Genomic DNA, 14,638 nt, shown 5'->3' with positions numbered 1-14,638 from the left:
AGGAAATAATGGGCCAGGTGGGTCAAAAAGTTTAGGATTGGCAAATTTCAATAATTTCAGTAAGCTCTGGGGCATACAGGTTATCCTTAGTTGTTTGATACCTGGCCCTGGGTGATTAGGGCAAGAAGATAGTAGCCTAGCAAGTGGTAGGGCTGTGGCTCTGGATTGGTTTGTTTGCATATGAAAGGTGTTTCCCGGTCAGCTCTTTATCACCAGGAGTTGGCCCACTCTGGGCTTGGCAGTCCTTTCAGAGTCAGCAAGACCCCAGAAGTCAAGCGTTAGAAATACATGGTTAATACAGAGCCTAATGACTAGAACAGGTGCTGTTTCCCACTGGGGGCTCAGTGAATATTTGGAAGGAAGGAGGGAGGGAGAGCATGGGCTTGCTAAGGGCACACCAGATGCCTCTACCATCCTCTCTGGTCCCTTGAGCTCTGTAGGAACCTCCTTTTCTCCTCCTCTGCTGTCTAGGAACTCTCCTCCTAACAGGCAACTCGACTGAGTTGAGTGATTATAGAAATGCATCATATGGGCACAACAGGGGGCGATGTTCCAGCCCCCTCACCCTCTACTAGGCAGGTTTTCCATCCAACCACACTTACTGAGCCTTAGCCTCAGAAAGAATTTTTTTTGTGCTGTTTGTTAGTTTGTGGTTAGGTAATGCTTCACAGAGAAAAAGTTCAACCCCCTGCACTGTCCTCCCATGCCTGGGAACTGGCTCTCCAGTTCCCCTCCCGCACTGTACTTGTGCACCCCAACAGAGACTCTCTGCGTTAGAGCATGCGAGACCATCTCCTGCACCACCACACAGATGAACATGATGTACACGTTGCTCTTCACTCTGCCTTTCTCACTTTTTTTTCCTAGAGCTTGTTCCCATCTGTACATATGGAACAGCCCATTCTTCTAAAGCTTCAATAGTACCCCCTGGGGTGTATGGGCCCTAGTCGATTTAAGCAGATGCCCCCTAGTGGACAGACATGCAGGCTGTTTCCAATTCTGGCTTCTATAAACCACGCTGCACTGAATGTCCTGTGTGTACACATCCTCATGCACAGGTGTGGGTATCTGTAGGATGAATTCTGAGAAATGGGAATTGTCTTGTGCAAAGCACATATGTGTTACATTTTCAGGTTGCCACCGAAAGAGGTTGCATCAGTTTACACCTCCACCATTGTATGTGAAAGATAACAGGTCTGTCCGTCTGATTAAATGCTTAGTTAGGTTGGCAATCCTCAAATTCTGGAGTCTGGTGGACAGAGCAAGCCCAGGTGCAACCTACCCCCTCCAACCACCTGAACTTGGGGGCACAAAGTGTGCCTGGGAGTTGGGAAGCCGATCAGGTCATCTTCTCCAGGCCTCAGTTTCTTCATCTCAGAATGAGGAGAGGACTCTAGCTGGTGATTGGAAAGTTCCTTTCCACTTTTAACCTTCCAATTCCTTCAGCCTCTCCAGGCTTCTGTGTCTTTGTCTGTAAAGTGGGACTAATAGTATTTACCTTGTTCATCTTGCAGGGAGATGTGAGGATGCAATGAGATGGTGGTCATGCTGGGAAGGTTGGGTGCTCTGCCAGGGGAAGGAGTAATAATTAAAAACTTTTGGAACCCCTTGCCAGACCACTAGCATGGTCTGGGCATACAACACTCAGTGAAAGTATTAGGCTGAAGAAATACTGAGTGTGAAGACAGAACACTGTTAGGATTATCCAGAGGTAGGAGGGGCCTTCACAGATGTTGTTCAGTCTAAAATGTGGTTCTCTCTGAGTGTGCCTGGCTAATTTCTGCATCTCCCAGACTGACAAGGGAGCCATTAAGTGCTTCAGGTTATAGGCTGTGTCCCGGACTAGATGTGGCAGGGTTCTCCTCCAAGGTATCATGTGACTTTGGGGAGCGGCTGGGGGACAAGCTCCTTGGCATCTGTGCTTTTCTCCTCCCAACATTCCCTCCCCTCTTTTGCTTGGGTAGGGTGGACCCCAACAGTTTTCTGGTCTAGGGGCCGCAAACTCCAATGTCCCTTCTTAGTTACTATGGCAAAACATTTGGAGACAGCAGGGAGTGGTAGAGAGTGGGGCAACCAAGGGCAGACAGAGAGGAAGTGTGGGTCCACTCTTTTCCAAGAGAAGTCATAAAACCACATTTTCCCTGAGTTCTCCTGGTTTTTAAATGTTGGTTATTCAGCCCTGACTCAATTGTGGCTCAAGTGGTTGAGCATTGTGCTGCAAAGCCAAAGGTGGCTGGTTGGATTTCCAGGCAGGGCACATGCCCTGGGTGTGGGGTGTGTGGGGGACAGTGCATATGAGAGGGAACCGATCAGTGTTTTTCTCTCATGCTTTCTCCCTCCCTTCCCCTCTCTCTAGAAATAAATAAATAAAACCTTTTAAAAATTGTTGGTTATTCAGGCTTTAAAGAAAAGAACTGTGCGAGTCACACAAAACAGTCTGTCAATGGTGGTGGCCCACAGACTACTGGTTTTGGCACTCTGAACACTGTCCCCCCCACCCACCCTGCACTGTGCAGGGGACAAAGTTGAGGCCCAGCGAGTGGGAGGCATTTGCCGGAGGTGACACAGTCAAGATCAGAGCCCAGATCCCACTTGTCCCCAATGTCTCCCTCTCTCACTCTGCCCCTTCCCCCCCCACCCTCCCTCCCTCCGGGCGTTTGCCTCTGTCTCTGTCTGACTGTCTGTCTGTCTGTCTCCGTGGTGTGTGCGGCCTGTGTCTGCTCTGTATCTCCCTGTTTCTGTAGCATCTCTCAGTCTTTGTCTTTACCTCCCACTCTCTCCCATGTGTCTCTTTTTATCTTTTTTATTTTTTAATGTTTTTGAAATTTTGTAATTTTTTTACTGTTGTTCTATTACAGTTGTCCCCGTTCTCTGTGTCTCTGTCGCCTTGTCCCCGCACGAGCGTTTCCTCGGACCACAGACCTTCCGAGCTGGGTGCAGAAGTGACCCCGCACCGGCGCCCGGCCTGGCCGCCGCGTGTGTCAGCTCGCTCTCCCCGCCGCCCCCGCCGCCGCCCCCGCCCCAGACCCAGATTTCCGGCGGAGCTGGCAGGCCAGCGGGCGGGGTACCCGCGGGGCCGGCTGCCGTCAGCGCCCCTTCCCGGTGGCCGCGACCCCTCCCCGCTGACCTCACCCGCGCAGCTGCCTCGCGCGGATATAAGCGGGGGCCGGGCGGAGCAGCGGGCGCCGGCGTCCGGGGCCCTGCGAGCGCTCCGGGACCCTCGGCCCACCGCCTCGAGACCCCCGAACGCCGGACTCGCAGCCTCGGGATCCCGGACAGGTCCCGCGGAGGTCGCGCTCGTCAGGTAACGGCCTCCGTCCCTCTCCTTCTGCGAGCGGCGTCCGGGAACCGGGCCCCTCTGCTCCCGCGCTCCAGTGCGCCCCGGGAGAAGCCGCTGCATCGGAGCGCAGGTGGGGCGCCCGTTCGCATCCCCGCGCTCCGCCGGCTCCGGCGCGCTGGCGGCGGCCGCCCCCGGGCACTCCCGTCTCGGCGTCTGCGAGCCGCGCGGAGGATTCGCCACCCGAAGCCCGGCCGGCCGCCGGCGCCGGCGGGTGCCCAGACGCCAGGGTGCACCTGGGCAGCAGGGGCGTCGGCGGTCGTGGGAGCCCGCGAGTTAGAATGGGAATCCCGACGTCAGAAACAGAATTTTCTCGTTAGAATCGAATTTAGCCTTACAATCTCCGACTCGCGCTAGAAATTGAATTTTAGCCTTGGAATTAACGACGCCATTAGGATCTTAGTGTCAGCATTCGATTCCTAGCTTAGTCATAGAATCTTAGCTTTAGAAATAGTACCTAAGCGTTGGAACTGGGACGCTGGCGAAGGGGTGTTGGGGTAAGAGTGTTGTTGCATGGGGAACCTTGGAGACAACTTGGGCACGCGATGCGGCGTGAGCATCCCGGCCGTCGGGCCGGCGCTGCAGGCTTGGCTCCACCTCTGCGGAGCCTACCCCAGCGCTGGCCGCCCCGGCCCGGGGCGGGGCGGGGGACAAGGTGGCGCACAGAGTGGGCTGTGGCGAGGGTTCCCACGGCCTCCTGGCTCCCGCAGGCAGAACTGGGCGCGGGCAGGCGCTCCAAGCATCTCAGTGGGTGGAGGGCACCTAGAGCCCGAGGCAGATCCTCCTGCTGCCCCCTCTCCAAGGTGGCAGGTGGTCCTGCTCCCTGAATGGTGTGTTAAAATGGTTACTCCGGCCACAGGCGACTTGCCAGGGCAGGAAGGGGGAGCGCGGCGCGCTTATGCTCTCTCTGTCTTCCCGACCCCAGACGCCAGGATGCCTGGCCCTTGGTTGCTGCTCGCCATGGCTTTGACTCTGACCCTGACCCACGGTGTCCCTGGAGGCCGCACACAGGGCGAGGTGGTCCAGCAGGAGGCGGCGACGGCTGCAGAGCACCCGGGCCTGGACGACCTCCTGCGCCAGGCAGGGCGTCTCCTCCTCCTTCGAGAAGACCTCCAGCGGCTGGGAGGGGTCCAGGGAAACCCAGAATCAGGTGAGAGGCCGGTCTGTGCCTGGCCGGGAAAGAGGAGCCCTAGGAGAGCACTGGGGAAAACCCAGAGCAGAGGAGAGAGAGCATCTGATCATCCAGCCTCCTTCTCAGAAACTCTCAGGGGCCACACCCTCCTCAGGGTGGTGAGCTGACCCTTTTCTGGGACCACATTCCTCTCGCATCTCAGTCCTGGGAATGAATATCTCCCAGAGAGCATATCTTCAGTGGAGAAGATTCTGGGCTGGGGAGAGAGTCTGAGTGCTGACTGCTTACAAGGTGTATATATGCCAGGCACTCACTGTTCTAAGCCCTTGGAACACCTTGCCACACTTAGAGGTTGATCTTCCTAACAACCTCTTAGATAGGTAGTGTTATTACCCCTCATTTTACACAGAAGAAAACTGAGGCTCAGAAAGGTAAAGTGAGTTGCTTATGGTCACACAGCTAGGGAGTGGCAGAGTTTGGGACTGGAACCAGAAGCATGCTCTGACCATCTGCGTGAGTGTGTGTGTGTGTGTCTGAGTCCTGGGAAGCAGATGTAAGGCCGTGAGTCTGGGTGAGTTCTGCAGCAATTTCTATCTTGACTGGGAGGAAGGCTGGAGTGGGCACTCAGAGGTCAGGGGCGCCCCTCACTGGCCTCTTTCTTTCCACAGAGTCCCAGATCTTTCAACCTGACTGGCTCTCTAAGCGTCAGCATCCAGGCAAAAGGGAGGAGGCAGAAGAGGGAGTTGAAGAGGAAGAGGAAGAAGGAGGGGCTTCGGGGCCCCACAAACGGCAGCACCCAGGCCGGCGGGAGGATGCAGCCATGTGGTCAGCGGATGTGACCCAGCAGAAGCGGCAGCACCCTGGCCGGCGCTCCTCCTGGCTGGGGTATACATTCACCAAGAGGCAGCACCCAGGAAGACGGCTGGTGGATCCCATTGCCCAAAGGATCTGGGAAGAGAAGGAGGAAGAAGAAGAGGAGGAAGAAGGAGAGCTGATGCTCCAGAAACGCCAGCATCCCGGCAAGAGAGCCTTGGGAGGCCCATGTGGGTTCCAGGGCGCCTGTGGTCAAGCCAGCCTCCTGCTGGGGCTCCTGGATGACCTGAGCAGGGGCCAAGGGCCTGAGGAGAAGCGGCAGCACCCCGGGCGGCGGGCAGCCTGGACCAGGGAGCCCGTGGAGGAGTGAACACAGTTTCCTGTGAAGTCGAGTGCGGGGTCTAAGAATGTCTTGAGCCCTGTGTGCCCTAGCCCTCTGTGACCTCCTCTTCCCCACCGCCTTAGGTCTCTCATCATAAACCCGAGTCCCCCTGTATGCACACACCCAAACCCCTGGCCTTGCCCCCCTCCTTCAGGAACACGGAAAGCCATCCTATGAGTTAAAAACCTGTATTATTTCATTTTGCATTGGTGACAAAGGGGCAGATCCCAGAGACCCTCCCCCCGCCGCAGGCCTGCTCCTCTGCCTTAGCCCTAGCTAAGATGACCCTTCTGTGTTTTCTAAGCGATTCTCAGAGAGAGGCAGAGTGCTTCTGGGGCAGGCAGCCAGTGAGGGTGGGGAGAAGTTGAAGTGGTGGTACCCAAATTTGGTGTCCATCCCAAGTCCTGAGTTTCACGATTTGCCACATGTGAATTTTGCCCCCAGCTCCACCCCTTCTTTGCTCCTCCCTTCGCCCCTTCTTGGTGGTATTTTTTGTGGGTGGCAGCACTGGACTCACAGTTGTGTTCTACTTGGGGAAAGCATTTTAGGTGGAGACACCCCGTGGTGCTGCGTTGTGTGGTATTTGTGGGATGAGTGAGTGGGGGATATGTAAACATCGCCCTAGACGTTGTGGCTTGTGTATAACCTGCTAGGCACCTTCTCCTTGTCAATGCTAATCATCCTAATCATAATAAAACAGACATCTGGATAATCATGGAGCTCTGTGGTGGTGGCTGTGTCTCAGTTGCTGTGGGGTTTCTCTTTTCAGCACTGAGAGGGGACAGGACTAGAGGTCTCCACCTCCGCCAAGCAGGGAATTGGGGAGCCTGAAAGATGAAATGAAATGTCCTCTCCACTGGCCCCATCTCAGAACAAGTTTGGGAGGTAGACAGGGACCCTGGAGCCCATTTGACACTTGGGGAAACTGAAGCCTGGAGAAGAGGAAGGGCTTGCTGGAAGACACAGAGTGGCTGAGGGGGAGCCATGGGCCTGAGAGGTCAGCTCAGGACCCTGCCTTGAGTTTGCCTGGTTTGGTGCAAGGGCTGGTCTGGCTCAGGTTCGTAATCCACATAGCTCTGTGGTAGGAATCAACAATCTGTGTCACCTGACAGGCAAAATAAAGACAAAGGCTATGGTTAGGGACTCAAATCAGGAACCTTCTCGGGCCAGGCATGGAGGCAGGCTGGGTATAGAATAGGAGAGAGTGGTGGGGACTGGGGCAAATTGAAGAGGCCATCTAAAGACACTTAAATCCAATCATATACACACTCAAAAATCAAAAACCAAAAGCAGCCCTGGCTGGCATAGCCCAGTGTATTGAGCATGGACCTGCGAATCAGAGGGTCGCCGATTTTATTTCCAGTCTAGGACACATGCCTGGTTTGGAGGCTGGGTCCCCAGTGGGGGGCACATGGGAGGCAACCATGCATTTATATTTCTATCCCTCTCTTTCTCTTTCCCCTCCCCTGTCTCTAAAAATAAATAAATAAAATCTTTTAAAAAAGCAAAAAACCAAAAATCTCATCACGAGTTTTACTGTGAGTCCATACTGGGCATCACAGCTTTATCCTTAAGTCTATGTGCTGTTCCCAGATCCCCTCGCACACACATGACTTTCACTCCTCCTAGGATGCTGTGGCAGAGATGGTCCATGTATTTCCCACATTTCTCAGCCTCCCTGGCAGTTGGGGTGGAGTCACATGACTAGCCCCAGCCAATGGGCTGAAAAGAGAAGGGTATCATTCCTGGGCTGAGGCAGTTAGACTCCACGAACATGCTCTACCTCTTTCTTCCTTCCATGGAAGCCTGGAAGGCCACATGTCCAAATGGCAGATGAAGTTAGACATTGCTCATCCACATCAGACTTCTCATGTGCAAGAAATAAATACAACTTAAAGTTGTATTAAGTCACCGAGATTTCAGGGTTTATTTGTTACTGCAGCTGAACTTAGCTAATTCTGACTAATGCAAATGTCTCTTTTTCCCTCTTCACTGAAATCCTTCTAATCTTTCTCTTCTCACATGTGCCTGCCGTCATCAAAGCTGCCTAGGTTAGGGTCTGGCACAGAAGTGGGTGCTCCATAAATACTTGTTGAATGGATGCTGAAAGCTTCACATCACTTTTATTTTAATCCCACAGCCTGACTTCCTCACCCAGTGGGGAGACAGGCAAGCAAACGGATGGTGGCCATTTAGAGTAAGAAGTACTGATTGTGGTGAGCAAAGGATGCAAAGTGAACACAGATAAGGGGTGGTTGGGCAAAGCAGGCTCTCTGGAGGGGGAAACATCCAAACTGAGTCAAAGGACAAATAAGAGGAAAGATATTTTGGGCAGAAGGGAAGATCATTAACAAAGGCTCCATGGGAAGAAATAACACGACCATGGAGTTGCTAACATTTGAAATTTGAGGTGTCTTGGACTCTCCTTCCCTGACACCTCCCCTTCCTCCACCTGGTGTTTGGCCCAGGCCTTGTGCCTTGTGTAATTCTCTTCTTCTCCCTGGGGCAGTCCAGCCCCCACACAGGCACTGGGATCCCCACAGCTTAGAAGTGTTAAAAACAGTGTGGTTTGGGGTGGAATGGAGGAAGCCTTTTTTGGGGGGGAAAGGGACACTTTTATCCTTCAAAGCTTGAGTTTGAGCTTGAGCTTTGAAGGATAAAAGGGAAAAAAAATCCTGAGCATTTCCTCTGGAGCCAGGCATTGGGAAAAGCACTTTTACATCCACTGCACATAGTAGGGGATTTGTGAATATTTGTTGAATACATGAATTACCCGTCATAGTCACCCCATTTTAGAAAAACAGTAACCAAGAAAGAAGGTGACTTTTCTGAGCTCATGAGTCTGAAACTTGGGGGTTATCTCTATGTCTCTAGCCCCCATCATCCAATTTTTACTGTGTCCTAGACATATCTCCACATCACCCATTTCCTTCCAGCTCCTCTGCCACCACTGTTCCTGGCCACCATCTCTCTCATCTCAAGACTACAGTGGCCTCTTAGTTGGTCTCTGGCTTCCACTATTGTTTCCCAAACCCATTCTCTGCACACAGCCAGAGGGACCTTCTTGAAGTCTGTATCTGATCATGGCAACCACCCTGCTTAAAACCTGTCAATGGCTTTGATTTCACCTAGGATGAAATTCAGACTCCTTACCATGGCCTGCCTAACTGGCGTCTTTTTTAATGTCCTGAACAGACCTTAGGGTCTTTGTTTATGTTCTTCACTCTATCTAGAGCCCTCTTTCCTCCTGCTTCTCATATTCCCCGCGTTACCTCCTAGGGCACCTTTCTGTACTGCGGAGGTTGGCAAGCAAAGACTGTGTTTCCCAGACTCCTTTGCAGCTAGATGCTCTCACGTGAGACTTGGAAGACTGCTTTGGCTATTCCTGCTAGAAAGCAAGGCAATAGTGATGTGTGGTGTTTCTGCAGCAGCTTCCCGGAATCCAAAGTCCAGCCCTGGGAATATTAGAGTCAGTTGCTGATAGCAGCTTTCTGGCCAGCTTCTCAACTACTGCAGTATGTTCCCTTTTTTCTCTTTTCTTGTTAAACAACTTATTTTTATTATTTTAAAATTTTATTTTATATGTCATATTCATTCATTTCAGGTGTACAATTCAATGATTTTCAGTAAATTCACCTAGTGGTGTAATTGTCACCATAAATAAGTTTCAAAACATTTTCAGATCCCTAGTAAGATATCTGTGCCCGTTTACAATTAGTCTTTCTCCCTACCCTCTGCTCCAGGCAGCCACTACCTACTTTCTCTCTATGAATTTGCTTATTTAAGTCATTTTATACAAATAGAATCATATAATATGTGGTTTCTTGTCCTGGCTTCTGCCAATTAGCATAATGTCTTTGAAGTTTGTTCATGATATAGCATCATGTTTTAGTAGTTTGTTCATTTTTATTGCTGTATTCCAAGCAGTCAGATTTTTTTTTAGCTCAATAATCCCTATGGCAACCTCCTCATTTCCCACCTTCCTAATTGGAAACAGAGAAATAGCTTCCCCGGCAGGTTGCTTCTGTGGCATCATTCTGCAGGTCTGCTCCCCAAGCACGTCGATAGTTTTCTAAGTGTCTACTTCTAAGACCAATAGTCAAAATATTCAACAATGGGTATAAGACAGGCATTAGCCAATCAGGACATGTGTCCATCAGAAAAGATGGATTCTGGTACGCCTGTGAGGCCACAGAAGTACAAGGAGCTGAATGCTTGCCATGCTCACCCTTTGCGTTTAACATTTTCAAAATGTTTTATTTGTTGTGCTGAATCCTGGTGATTCATGCCAGGCAACTCCTCCTCCTCCTTAGTTGCCACTTCAGACAGTACTTTGTGGGATGTGCCTCTGCATCCTGTTCCTTCCTTGCAGCTATCACAATTTGTCATTTTACCCATCTTAGGTTGGGTTCCCCAAGCACCAGACCCTGAGATAAGACTCGAGTGCAAGTAGTTTACTTAGAGGGTAAGTACTGTTCTGGGAGTGGAGACTGATTCAGGGAAGGGAAGGAAGTGGATGCATGCACACCCGTTAGAGAGCAGGTTTTTCTTGGGAAACCGTAGAATAAGCTTCAGAGTTGTTCCACTCCATAGGGTGAGGAAGCTGGATGTTTTCTTCTGATTTCCATTGATCAGGAGTTGAGGGCTGGTCTTGGGGATGTTAGTTCCCTGGCACTTCCAGCTTGCCTTCTGCCCTGACCACCAGAAGGCCCTTAGGTGAAGATTCTCAGGGTAACATTGTGTGTACTGCAAAAGCGAGAGCTGAGGGGACAGAGTGAGGTACCAGCAGCATCTGCCACAGTCTTCTTGGGTGATTTCTTTCATAGGTGGCTCCTCCCTCACAAAAATCGGTGCTCCATGGAGCAAGGACCTCTTTTCCCCCCAGCACTGAAGACAGTGCCCCCCGGCACAAGGCAAGTTCTCAGAAAACAGTCCTTGAGTGTATGCACAAAGGCCACATGCGTGAAGGTGGAGCTGAGATTTGTGACCAGGTCTGCCTGGTTCCTGGGCCTGAAAGGGAGGTAGAGTGGCTCACCCAAATGTTGTTGGGCACTATGCAGTCACTACAAACCTGTGAAGCCGGCCGCATAGAGGGCCACAGAGCTGACACCTTATGTTTCAACTTAGTGTAACATCCACACAATTACTCCACCTTTTTAAACACTTCAGAGGACACCAAATGGCCCTCTGCAGCTACTGGTTTTCACTGTGTTACCTAGAGCCTACTGTTTGCAGGGCCCTGTGCAAGGCACTTTCCACCCACCATTGGTGTGTCCCCTTTATGGCTCAGGGAGGTGAAGAGACTTGCCTAAGGCTGCTCATCTTGTGTAAATAGCACCACTGGGCTCACCCTGGTTCTGTAAGACCCCAAGTCCAGTGGTCTTTCCTCTGCCCCTGCTGTTCTTCACTCAGGCAGCTTAAAAAAGCTGCAGAACATTTCTTCAAGGAGCTGCTTCTCATGAATTCAGCAAAGCAGACTGTCCTGCTTCCTCTAATAGGTTCTTTAATTAATCCTTTCTACAAACCTTATTTTGATTAATTAAATGCAATTAACGGACTAGTTTGCCGAGAGATTCAGTTCCTGCTCAGTCCTCTTGAGTGGCATGAGAACATGTGGGACTTCTTACCTGAAGGATGTTGGCAATTAGAGCCCATTTCAATTGGCCGGTATGAGCTGACTGCCTTGGAGAACATCAATTAGCTGAGCGGTGAAACTGTGCTGAGAGTTACGGGTTACCAAGGGGACCCGTGTTCAATGCCAGAATTTAAGTGACTCTAGTCTTCGGGGATCAGCTTTCCTGAATCGTGGCCACGTTCTGGGCCTGGTAATTATTGGCAGGCTGATTAGGTCTCGTCCATTATGGAGAGTGACTTCCTAATCGCCAGCTGCGGGGGAGGAGAGCTTCCCAGCACAGGGCACAGACACCGGCATACCCAGTTGAGGTGCCCCAGTCAGGTGTGCACATGTGGGCACAGCTGCTTTGGGTCTGTGGCCAGAGAGATGGCACAGGGCACATGCTGGGCTCGGCCCTGTCTCCCTTGGAAGACGCACAAGATCTCAGGGCTGCTGTGGGGAGCATGGAACCCAGGCCATTCCTGAGAGGTTGAACCATATCTCTGAAAGGATGCCTAGCCTAGGAAGAAAAGGGAGCCCCTACTAGTGCCAGACTCAGAGTTAATAATCCTAACAGTGAGTGTTTACTGAGCACTTACTGTGTGCCAAGTCATTCAACCCTCTCTAGGAGGGAAATGAGGCACAGAGAGGTTAGGGGATTTGCCCACATATTTCAGATTTACATCCAGACAGTTGAACAGCTATAGAATGCCGGCTCTCATGTTTTACATACACCAGTGCTTTTCAGTGTTGCTCTGAAGATCCCTGGGATCCTAAGACCCTTGTAAGGTCTTCACTTTACTAACTACATACCTCTGTGAGGCCAGGTTTTCTTCAGCTACCTCAACCAAAACTGAACCTGTTGTTTAAATGCAGAAGCAGGTAAGAGAATCCAGGTATCTTCTATTGTCAAACATTTAAAAAAATTCTAAGCATGTAAGCCAATGGCACTATTCTTCTCTAAATTGTTTTTTTTGAAACTGTATTTTCCATAAAAAGATTTTATTTATCTTAGTACATAATGGATTAGTTATTTTTAATGAACAAATAAACATTTTTTAAATTCTCATTTTAATTTCTAATATGGGAAATGTAAACAGATATGATCCACATAGTTGAAAGTTCTCTAGGGGTCCTTGATAGTTTTTAAGAGCTTCAGGGGGCCCTGAGATCAAGGTTGGGAAGCGCTGCCATATACTCTCTGAAGAACTGATAGTATCCCTGTGTGCTTAGCACTCTTCGAAGTTCTTTGTGTGTTTTCACTTATTTAGCCTTCACACCAGGAAGTAACCATTAAAATTATCCCCACAAGGAAACTAAGGTATGAAGAGGTTAAGTCTCTTGCTCCAGGCCATACAACTGACCTGGCAGAGTTCAGCCCCAAACCCAGGGCCTGTGCTCTTAGCCAACACTCTCCACCCTACCCCCAGGCAGCACTGCTTATACCTACTGGGAGGCATCTGCGCTAATGACTTACCTGTTTCAATGGCATCATCCTAAGTTCCTCATAATAAAGTCATTTCTGCACAGAAGTGCAGTGCTTTGCCCAGATCACACAGCCAGGATGGGGCTCCTTACTCTCCAGCTCTGAGGTGGACCCAGGCCCCACCTCCCTACACCTGCCACAGCTGTTGGCTCAGGCATGGGCCGAGCCAGGCCAATGAGTGTCAGTTCTAGGACTTCTGCTGGAATTTTTGGCAAGAGGCTCTCTCTTCCCCTTCACTAGTAGGGTGCTAAACTGGTAGGTGTTGGCCTGGAGCTGCTGGAGACCGTTGCAAGTGCTAGTGCAGGGGAAGAATCTGTTTGAGAATGAAGCTAACTAGAAGACAGTCTGGAGGTGCAGAGAGAGACACACAGGTGTCTGGTGGCTTCGAGCATATGGACACCTTCGGCCTTTCAGGTACCTGAGCCAATAAATTCCACTTTTTCTCACGTCATTTGTGTTTCTTCCAAATACAACACCAATTTTAACACAGTCTATAAATGTCACACTATTTCAGAATGTTTTCAAGTGGGGAACACTCCTGCCTTTCTTCCACCCTACTTCTTGCCACCTGCTTACCAGAACCACTGCCTGGGTTCCGATCACTGTGGAGTGTAGTTTCTCTGCCATCCCTTCCTCCAAAGCCATAACTGCTCTTGACAATAACTAACATTGCTTGAGGCCCAGCTGGGCCCTTTTCCACCTCTGCTTGTTGCTTGGTCGACTCCAGACACCGACTTCTTTGGCTTTTGGGATTTCCTCTGTTTGCCCTCTGGACCCCTTCTCTGCCTTGTCTGCATCCCGCAGTCTGGTCGCTACAGACTGCCCACCCTGCGTGGGTTCCCTGTTCCTCCAGGTTCCAGTGCGGTTCCGGAGATCAGAGGCAGAGTGGAGAGGGAGGTTGGGATGCTTCTGTTCCTCTCCTTCCCTGCCGAGTTCGGGCTTCATTCCTCCTAGGCCCCAGCTCCCGTGCGGCCACTCATTCCAGGAGCTCCAGCCCTCTCTGGGTTCTGGCAACACCTCCCCCTTTCTCACCTGTTCAGCCTGCAGGGCTCCCCCACTGTTGCTCTCCTTGGTGTGTTGCACTGTCTCATGTGTTTCCCCTACTTCTGCCCTCCCCAGAATAAAAATTCCCATCATTAAGCTCTCCTTAGGTACCCCTTGCAGTGGGCAGCTGTTTCCTGCCAGGGTCCAGCCTTACTAGTAGTCATAACAATAATAACATAGTGAAGACAGAGGCCCATCTGGCTTTCAGAATAATGGAAGACTTTAATAGTTTCCTTATTGTCTTTAATACTGAGGAGAAATATTATAGCAGCTGTGTATACTGAGCACTCACCATGTGCTGCCCACTGAATCCAAAACTTTGCATGTGTTATCACATGCAGTCCCTGCAATGATTTTGTCAGGTATTGAGATTATTCCCATTTTATAGATGAGGATACTGAGATTCAGAGAAGGTAGGACAGTTGTTGGAGATCACACAGCTAGTGAGTTGCTAAGCCAAGATTCAAACACGGTTTTTATGGTCTCAAAACCCAGGCTCTTAACCACTACACTATAAATTGTGTGACAGAGTCCAGAATCTAATTGCAGTTTGAGATTTAAATTTTTCCTCTGTCTTACCTTCCCAGCAGCCTTCTCTATTTTCACTTGGCATTGCTTCTTAGCAGAGCCTTCCTCCTTCTCCACAGTGCCAGCTCCTGCTTCCATGTGAGCCTCTTGGACCCAAGCCTAGGGCAACCCCTGGAAGGAGAGATGACTCCTTTCCATGTCTCTTCAGCTCCTCTCATGACTCCAGCTATGAACTCAGAGCCCCGCTTGCCTTTTTAATGGGTTTAGCCTTTGTCTGAGGAGACAGAAGTGTCTTAATATTA

At 50.7% G+C, this 14,638-nt stretch overlaps 1 protein-coding gene across 2 annotated transcripts; it reads left to right on the top strand.

Annotated features, from left to right (window-relative positions):
• The first annotated feature begins 3,225 nt into the window (after nucleotides 1-3,225).
• Nucleotides 3,226-6,364, top strand: TRH (thyrotropin releasing hormone). Of its 2 annotated transcripts, none has more exons than XM_045832409.1 (3): nucleotides 3,226-3,304; nucleotides 4,263-4,487; nucleotides 5,138-6,364. In XM_045832409.1, the coding sequence occupies exons 2-3, from the start codon at nucleotides 4,271-4,273 to the stop codon at nucleotides 5,650-5,652; spliced, it is 732 nt and encodes a 243-aa protein (XP_045688365.1). In that variant the 5' UTR covers nucleotides 3,226-3,304; nucleotides 4,263-4,270; the 3' UTR covers nucleotides 5,653-6,364. The 2 variants fall into 2 exon arrangements, with proteins under 2 accessions (XP_045688365.1, XP_045688366.1); XM_045832410.1 differs by lacking the exon at nucleotides 3,226-3,304 and adding an exon at nucleotides 3,742-3,834.
• The last annotated feature ends 8,274 nt before the right edge of the window (nucleotides 6,365-14,638 follow it).

Source organism: Phyllostomus hastatus, unplaced genomic scaffold (genome assembly GCF_019186645.2).
Source record: "Phyllostomus hastatus isolate PE091 unplaced genomic scaffold, TTU_PhHast_1.1 phas_contig_16, whole genome shotgun sequence".
NCBI lineage: Eukaryota > Metazoa > Chordata > Mammalia > Chiroptera > Phyllostomidae > Phyllostomus > Phyllostomus hastatus.
This window is presented reverse-complemented; position numbering and strand designations above follow the sequence as displayed.

Bases quoted from the DNA above. Each gene is read 5' to 3' on its own strand.
- TRH (XM_045832409.1), top strand. From the start codon at position 4,271: ATGCCTGGCCCTTGGTTGCTGCTCGCCATGGCTTTGACTCTGACCCTG. The intron at 4,488-5,137 runs GTGAGAGGCCGG...TTCTTTCCACAG, and splicing joins CCAGGGAAACCCAGAATCAG to AGTCCCAGATCTTTCAACCT.